Source organism: Rhincodon typus, chromosome 9 (genome assembly GCF_021869965.1).
Source record: "Rhincodon typus isolate 14 chromosome 9, sRhiTyp1.1, whole genome shotgun sequence".
In the NCBI taxonomy this organism is placed as follows: domain Eukaryota; kingdom Metazoa; phylum Chordata; class Chondrichthyes; order Orectolobiformes; family Rhincodontidae; genus Rhincodon; species Rhincodon typus.
The window spans coordinates 38,051,559-38,060,894 of NC_063340.1; the positions used below are offsets into that span (position 1 = coordinate 38,051,559).

At 40.0% G+C, this 9,336-nt stretch overlaps 1 protein-coding gene across 1 annotated transcript in view; it reads right to left on the reverse strand.

Moving 5' to 3' along the window:
* The window catches only part of LOC109918747 (proto-oncogene c-Rel), a gene marked incomplete at its 5' end in the record, with an annotated part of 35,915 nt that overhangs the window by 15,212 nt on the left and 11,367 nt on the right, over nt 1-9,336 (reverse strand). The window contains 2 exons of the mRNA XM_048600981.1: nt 1,402-1,506; nt 5,289-5,429. Coding sequence (XP_048456938.1) covers nt 1,402-1,506; nt 5,289-5,429 — 246 coding nt within the window. The remainder of the gene's footprint in view (nt 1-1,401; nt 1,507-5,288; nt 5,430-9,336) is intronic.

The window sequence follows — 9,336 nt, forward strand, 5'->3', positions numbered from 1 at the left end:
AAAAAGACCCGAAACGTCAGCTTTCCTGCTCCTCTGATGCTGCTTGGCCTGCTGTGTTCATCCAGCTCTACACCTTGTTATCTCAGATTCTCCAGCTCAGCAGTTCCTACTATCTCTGAAAATATCCAATTTTTATTGTAATCAGTTATAGAATTTGTAATCATGGAATGAAAGAAATGCCACTCCAGACTTGTGAAATTTGTTTTACAGGGTCAGAGAGGCAATTCAGCAGTAATAACGGCTTAGTGCTGTTTAAAGCTAAATTGCACCTCACTTAACAAGGTACAGCATTTTTAAACAGTAAGAGTAATGCATAAAAAGTTAAAGTTCATACCAAATGGCTGATTTTACACTGATTGCATCAATGAAAACTATGCAGAAGGGATATACCTTCAAGCACATTTCACACTTAACTGTCAATTTCACAGAGTAACAACAGCAATAGTTTTCACTGTGATTACAAATGCAAAATCTAGGCCATTATCTCAGATTCATGTACATTATCCTTTTCACTGACCTTCCTATGTTAACTATTTCCAAAACTTTATTACTCCAAATTTAAAATAAAAGTCCCCTAACATTTCTCTAACCCTTTGGTATTCAAACAATTTACCATAATGTTTAACATTCCTGATCAGATGTTAACAAATTCAATTAGGTTGTTTAGAAACTTTCTTTCCAAAATCTTTCCTGGTAACTTCAATCTCTTGACAGTCTACAGGTTTAATTGCATATTTCTTTAGCCTTTCAAATCTACAGACAGCCTCAATCCGAATATCACTGGAAGGATTCGTCTGTATTTATGTTCTCAAGTATCCCGGTGACAGAAATATAGGAAAAGGTGTGATGCTAGAATTAAAATCGGTGTGCATTAATGCTCACAGGTATCTAAATGCCAGCACTGAGGTGATGTAGACATGAAACATAACACATCAACATCCACATTTTATTCTTAGTTAATACAATTTCAGATATTCATGGTCTAGAGTTGTGTAAACTTAATGGAACAATCCTCGAAATTCACTCTGGATCCTAGTAGCACTGCATACCAGAAATGATGGAAGTCCATTTAGTAATACCAATATTCTCCATCAAGTTGCACTGAAATCATGTGATACAACAAGCAAAAGTACCATTTCAACTTTCCACAAACATATGAAATAACCATACAGTAAAAAAAAAATCTGATCCCAGTCAATATTTCTGATGCATCAAGATTATGGACCATTTAACCTCCCAAGAGAAATGAAAAGATATATCAACAACTCAGGGCAACTGGAGAAGGAAGGATGTTAAATATAGTCACCAGTCCTTTTAGATGACTGAATAAATTCAAAGTTTTCTTCATCTTGATAATAAATTAAAGCAACACAATTTAAAAACCTGAAAACGACGGATTACCTTTTTGAACCTTGTCACACAGTAGAAAGATTTCATCTCCTCCCTTAACTGTTCCTGTGTTCTTGTTTACACGACAAATCTTCAGCTCTGCTGTGTTTGGTGCCCCTGCAAATCCAAAATGCATTGAAAATACTGATTCCTCTAAACAAAACTTCACAGAATTCTTAGCTCTCATCTTACTACATCTGTACTATTTGTTTTCTTTCTTTCTTCCTTTCCTTCCAAATAAAATGCAACATCACTCACTAGATAGTACATATTTTCAGTTAAGTCCTGTTAGCTCAGCTCTGAAAGGCACTGACTCCTTTAGTGAAATGGGGTTCACCGGTGCTCTCTATTAATTTATCTAAACAGCCATTATTCATGTGTGGCCATCGACATTCAGAAATGCAGACAGCATTGACATCTAACCTCAATTTGCATTTACTTTACACAAAAATGCTTTTGGACAAGGCAACCAGGCTGATACAGTGTCACTACATAATAAAAAAAAGATTAATTTTCATTCTCTAATTCAGTCTGCTTGTAGCACCTGTTAGGCAACCCAGCTGAAGTTTTGAGTAGAATAGCAAATAAACCTGGAGTGTTTTCTAGTCTGTATGGCTCAGAGTTCTTGGAGGATTGTGGCTACAAATTGTGGATATATGGAGATCCCTGCTTTCTCCTACTGTGAATTATACCTTTAGACTATAGAATTTAAAGTATTTTTGCCGAAAGAAATTTTTCTTGTCTTATTAGATGTGTCATTTTCAACATACTCACAACTCAATTAGTCCTATCTTTGTTTATTGAAAGATCAACTGGAAATCATGTAGTCTTTTCCCATTCTATACACCCCACATATCACGGACTAGTGCCTCCTTCAGTTTTAATACAGTACTCAGAGTCCCATTTTTGGTTTCATGCTTTTTGGCTTCATAAAGTCTTAATTCCACATGAGGCCAGTTGACCCATCATGTCCAAAAAAAGAGGACAACTTCAGTTCCTGTCCGTATTCTCAACAGTCATGCAAGATGTCATCAACAGTGCTATCAAGCTGCACTTACTCAACAATAACTTACTCACTGGCCATTAGTTTGGGTTCCATCAGGCCCACTTAACACCTCACCCATTGCTCTTGGTCCAAACATGGAAAATAAAAACAGCTGAACTCAAAAGGGGAAATAAGGGTGACTCATTTGACTCATGACACCCAACCATCTTCAGCAGCTTCATAGGGTAATACAGCATGGAAGCAGACACTTCAGTCCAATCAGTCTGCGCTGAACATAAACTAAACTAGTCCCACCTGCATGCTCCTAGCCCATATCCCTCCAAACGTTTCCTATTCATTATTCCATCCAAATGTCTTTTAAACATTGTAATGGTACCCACATCCACTACTTCATCAGGAGGTTCATTCCACTGGCGAACCACCCTCCATCTAAAAAAAAATGTCTCATATCTTTCTTAAATCATTCTCCTCTCACCTTAAAAAAGTGCCCCCTAGTCTTGAAATTCCCCACCTTAGGGAAAACTCACAAACATCAACTCTTTCTATACCTCTTACAATTGTATAAACTTCTATCAGGTTACCTCTCAACCTCCTACATTCCAGTGAAAAAAGTTCCAGCTTATCCAACTGTTCCTTCTAATTCAAACCTTTCATACCTGGCAACATCCTAGTAAATCTCTTCTGAACCCTCTCCAGCTTAATGATATCCTTCCTATAACTGGAAGAACTAGACACAGTATTCCAGAGGAGGCCTCACCAATGTCCTGTACAACTTCAAAATAACGTCCCAACTCCTTTACCCAAATGACCGAGCAATGAAGGCAAGTATGCCAAGCGCCTTTTTAACCATTCTGCCTACATGTGATGCAACCTTTAAAGAATTATGTACCTGCACCCCTAGGTCCGTCAGTTCTACAACACTACCCAAGGCCCTACCATTAAATGTATAAGCCTTGCTCTTCTCTGTTATACCAAACTGCAATACCTTGCATTTTTCCAAATTGAACCCGTCTGCCAAATTTCAGCCCATTGACCCATTTGATCAAGATCCCTTTGTAATCTTAGAAAATTTTCTTCACTGTTCACAATACCACCAATCTTGGTGTCATCCACAAACATACTAACCATGCCTTCTAGATTCTCATCCAAATCATTTATATAAATGACAAACAAAACAGGATACAGAACCGATCCCTGTGGAACACCGCAGGTCACAGGCCTCCAGCCTGAAAAGCAACCCACCACCATTTGTCTCTGTCTCCTGCTGTTAAGCCAATTATGTACCCAATTAGCAAGCTCACCTTGAATCCCACGTGACCTAACTTAACTAATTAGTCTACCATGCAGAATCTTGGCAAAGGCTTTACTAAAATCCAAATAAACAATGTCTACTGCTTTACTATCATCGACCTTTTTGGCATCTTCCTGAAAACACTCAGTCAAGTTTGTGAGACATGATTTTCCCTTGCACAAAACCATGCTGACTATCCTGAATCAATCTTTGCCTCTCTGAATGTCCATAAATCCTATCTTTTATAATTACCTCCAACAATTTATCTACATACGAAGTCAGATTCACAGGTCTACAGTTCCCCAGTTTCTCCTTACAACCTTTCTGAAACAAAAAGGTACAACATTAGCCACCCTCCAGTCATTAGGCACCTCATCCATAGTTATAGATGATGCAAGTATTTCTGCAAGGGGTCTCGTAATTTCCTCTCTTACTTCCCACAACATTCTGGGATACATTAGATCAGGTCCTGGAGATTTATCCACCTTGATATTCTCTAAGACTTCCTGAACTTCCTCTTCTAAAATGTGAACTGTTTTTAAAACTTCAAAGTTTATTTCTCTGCATTCTCTAGACTCCATTTCGTTCTCCATAGTAAAATCTGATGCAAAATATTCATTTAGTTTCTCTCCTATCTCCGGGGTTTCAACACAAAGATGACCTCCTTGAGCTTTAAGAGGCCCTACCCTCTCTCTAGTCATCCTCTTGCTCTTAATGTATTTGTAGAATCTCTTTGGATTACCCTTGACCTTATCTGCCAATGCTATCTCATTTCCCCTCTTTGCCTTCCTGATTTCTCTCTTAAGAATGCCCCTACATTCTTTATATTGATTAAGAGAGATTCAATTGAAGCAAGCTGTCTGTATCTTAAAAAAAACCCTTTTATTCTTGACGAGAACCTCAATATCTTTATTCATCCATTGTTCCTTAATCTTACCAGCCTTACTCTTCACTCTAACAGGAACAATATGCCTCTGAACTCTTGTCATCACACTCTTGAAAGTCTCCCAAAAGTGGATATGTTCAGCAACATTAGTGATTTTTCAGATATCAAAGAATCCATGTCTGAATGCAGCAAGACCAGGACAAGACTCAGGTTTAGGCTGGTAAATGGTAAGTAACATTTGCACCACACAAGTTCTAGGCAATGACCATCTTCTACAAGACAGAATTCAACCATCATCCCTCAACATTCAATGGCATTACCGTTGCTCAATCCTGCACTGTCAATATTCTGGGAGTCACAACTGGTCAGAAACCGAAGAAGTTATATAGAAATCTGTTGCTGCAAAAGCATGTCAGAGGATGGGAATTCTATGACAAGCAACTCACCGACTGACACCTCAAAACTTGTCCACCATCTACAAGGCGGAAGTCAGGATTGAGGTGAAATATTCTCCACTTGCCGCTAACACTACTCAAGAAGCTTTACATCATCTAGGTTATCGTATTCCATTTGATTGACACCCTATCTAGCACTTTTAAAATTCACTGCCTCCACCATAGACACAGTGGCAGCAGTGTATACCATCTACTGCCAATATTTATGATACAGTCAATGCACTAGGAAAGGTGATCAGCAATATAGTTTTTGAAACTCACTGTTATCATATATCGGATTTGAGACAACCGGCGGAAGAGCTCTTGAGAAGCTGCCATGTTCATCAGGAAGAAACACCTGGAAACACAATCTCACCACATTCAGGTCAATGTCTTCTATCTGAAGCAACTGCTCCTGTGTAACTGAAATAAAACAAATAGCACTAAAATATATCAGATCAGGAAACAGAAGAATTTTTAGAAAATAGTGGAAGGTTGGCACGTTGATATTCTAACACATTATTCCATGGTCCGGTTATGACGTGGCTTTACATTTATTGGTGTTCTAATACTCTATGACAGCATGATATGACATGTCTTTACAGCTATTTCTTATATAGGATCTGAACTGCATTTCAATGTTCTTCTATTCACATAAAAATAAGACCTCTTTGCTGCTTGTTAAGAGATCTGTCTTCATTGCAGGCAGCATTAATTGCAACAGGCTAAGATTGGTATATTTTCTGCATACAAAGGTGCCTCCTCTGGCACCATACATGCTGAATCTAAGAATACGCTGGTCTATCATGCCTAGAGTACTACTTGCTGTAGGAAAGTGAGAATGGTCAGCAGCTGAAACTGTTGTGGTGGGGGTGGTGGCGGGGGGGGGGGGGGGGGGGGTGGTGCGGTGGTTGTTGGTGGTGTGAGTGGGAGGTGGAACAGTTGGATTTCATTAAAAGGTTTCAATGTACAAGGATAGTAAGTACTCCTACCTCAATTTTTGTTTAAAAGAGTAATGCAATTAATTAATTTCATCCAGTTTAACTCTGATTTGAATCAATATTGCAAAATAAATATAGTTTCGTCAGTGAAACAAAAGATAACATTCTGTTCAATGACAAGCTATTTTGGAAGGCCAACAACCCATTTGCAAAGTGTCAAGCATTTACAAGCCACTAAGAACAAAAACAATATAGTCTTTCTTTGTGAGTTTAATCTGAATACATACATTGCAACATACCAATATTTACTACATTTATATAACTATAACAATATGAATACATACATTATAATATAGCTAAATAAGTGGCTAATATCAGACAACACTAAGCTACACAACTGAATAATGATCACCACCTCCTCAAGACTGACATATAATAGCACCAAACTCATACAATTTTCAACTATGCCTCACAACAAAGTCGCAGAGCCTGTTAAGGTCAAACCATAAATGAGGTTACACTTCCTTTTGAATAATGTTGCAGCTAAACGTAAAAGTTGTTGTCACAGCCGAGTCATTCCACCTTCAGTTGTGAGTAGGCAATGTTGATACCCACTCAATGTATTTTTTTCGTGGCTAATTTCAAACCAATCTACGCAACAAGAGGAACACCTTCTGCTAATGTCAACAGATTTTTTTTTAAATCCAAAAAAGGTCAGCTGCACAGAATTTCACATTCAGGTTTGAAAAGAACATTTTCATAAACTCTGCTTGTATAACCAAAATTTCTCATGCAATGTAGTGAACTATGTTGACATTTACAGCTCTTATTATTTGCATCACCAATTATAAAGCACAAATTAATGATATATTTGTGTGATGTCAATGCAAATAAAATGAACCAGTGCAGTTATTAAGTTTACAAAGTTCAGCCATTGAGTTTCGCAATTTTTCTTATCAAGCCTACTAAACAAACAAAACAATACTATGAGTGATAGACTGCATTCTCACAATTTTGCACTAACTAAAACATACAGAACACTTTACAGCACCAACGGAAAAATAAACCAGAGGATTTAACATACAAATTAGAATCAGGAGTAGGCCATTCAGCCCCTTGAGCCTGCTCCACCATTCAGTAAGATTATGGCTGATTCATTCCCAAATGTGGTAACTCCACATTTTTGCAGACACCTAATAAGCTTTTAGCCTTTGTCTAATCAAGAATCTACACAATTCCGTCCTAAAAATAAGCAAGTATTTTGTTTCCACCATCTTTTGAAGACAAGAATTTCAAGGCTCAAAGTCCTGTGAGACAGACAAAACAAAAAAAAACAAAAAAAATCACTCGTCTTGGGCACGCCTTATTTTGAAATAGGGATCCCTACTCCTATATTCTTCTACAATAGGAAGCATCCTTCCGACATGGCCCCTTTAAGACCTCTCAGGATCTTGCATGTTTCAATCAAATCCACTGTTGCTCTTCTAAAACTCCAGTAAATACAAGCCTAGCCTGTCCAATCTTTCCTCATCAGACAACCCGCCCATTCCATGTTTTAGTTAAGTGACTGGACTGTTTCCAATGCATTTGCATTCTTCCTTAAATAAGACAACCAATACCATACACAGTACTCCAGATAACTGAAGCATAATATCACTAACTTTTGTACTGAATTCCCCTTGCAATGAGTGATAACATTCTATTAACTTTCCTAATTGTTTACTGTACCTGCATGCTAACCTTTTGAAAGTCATGCATTAGGACAATAAGATGCCTCTGCAATCTCTCACAATTTTAGATAATATGCATTACTATCTTTGCTGCCAAAATAGACAATATTATGTTTCCAGTGTTATATCCATTTGCTAGATCTCTGACTACTCACTTAACCTAACCATATTCTTTAATAGCTAGTCATTTCCACAACTTACTTTCCCACCTACTTTAATACCATTAGCAAATTTAGCAAATATATCTTTGGCCTCTTCATCCAAGTCCTTTCTACAAATTGTAAAAAGTTGAGTCCCCAGCACTGACCCCTCTGACACACCAATCCTTACATCTTGACAACCAGAAAATGAGCCATTTATGCCTACTCTCCGCTTCCTGTTGGCTGGTCAAGCTTCCATTCATACCAATGTTACCCATAACACCATCTGCTTCTGTTTTCCTCAATAACTTTTGGTGTGGGACCTAATCAAACGTCTTCTGCAAGTCTAAGTCCATTGGTTCACCTTTATCCACAACATATTATTTCATCAAAGAAAGTCAATAAAGTTGATTAAACATGATAACAAGGTGTAGAGCTGGATGAACAAAGCAGACCAAGCAGCATCAGAGGAGCAGGAGGGCTGACGTTTCGGGCCTAGACCCTTCATCAGAAATGGGCGAGGGGAAGGGGGTTCTGAAATAAATAGGGAGAGAGGAGGAGGCGTATAGATGATGGATAGAGGAGAAGATTGGTGGAGAGGAAACAGACAGGTCAAAGAGGCGGGGATGGAGCCAGTAAAGGTGAGTGTAGGTGGGGAGGTCAAGGGGGCGGGATGAGGTTAGTAGGTAGGAGATGGGGGTGGGGCTTGAGGTGGGAGGAGGGATAGGTGGGAGGAAGGACAGGTTAGGGAGGCGGGGACGAGCTGGGCTGGTTTTGGGATGCAGTAGGGGGAGGGGAGATTTTGAAGCTTGTGAAGTCCACATTGATACCATTGGGCTGTAGGGTTCCCAAGCGGAATATGAGTTGCTGTTCCTGCAATCTTCGGGTAGCATCGTTGTGGAACTGCTGGAGGCCCAGGATGGACATGTCGTCTGAGGAATGGGAGGGGCAGTTGAAAAAGTTCGCGACTGGGAGGTGCAGTTGTTTCGTGCGAACCGAGTGTAGGTGTTCTGCAAAGCGGTCCCTAAGCCTCCGCTTGGTTTCCCCGATGTACAGGAGGCCACAACGGGAACAGCGGACGCAGTATACCACATTAGCAGATGTGCAGGTGAACATCTGCTTGATGTGGAAAGTCTTCTTGGGGCCTGGGATGGAGGTGAGGGGGGAGGTGTAGGGGTAGGCGTAGCATTTCCTGCGGTTGCAGGGATAAGTGCTGGGTATGGTGGGGCTGGAGGGGAGTGTGGAGCGGACAAGGGAGTCACAGAGAGAGTGGTCCCTCCTGAAAGCAGATAAGGGAGGGAGGGAAAAGTGTCTTTGGTGGTGAGGTCGGATTGCAGATGGCGGAAGTGTCGGAGGATGATGCATTGGATCCGGAGGTTGATCGGCTGGTATGTGAGGACGAGGGGATTCTGTTTTGGTTAATATTGCGGGGAGAGGGTGTGAGGGATGAGTTGCGGGAAATGCGGGAGACACGATCGAGGGCGTTCTCGACCGCTGGGGGGGGGGGGGGGGGGGGGGG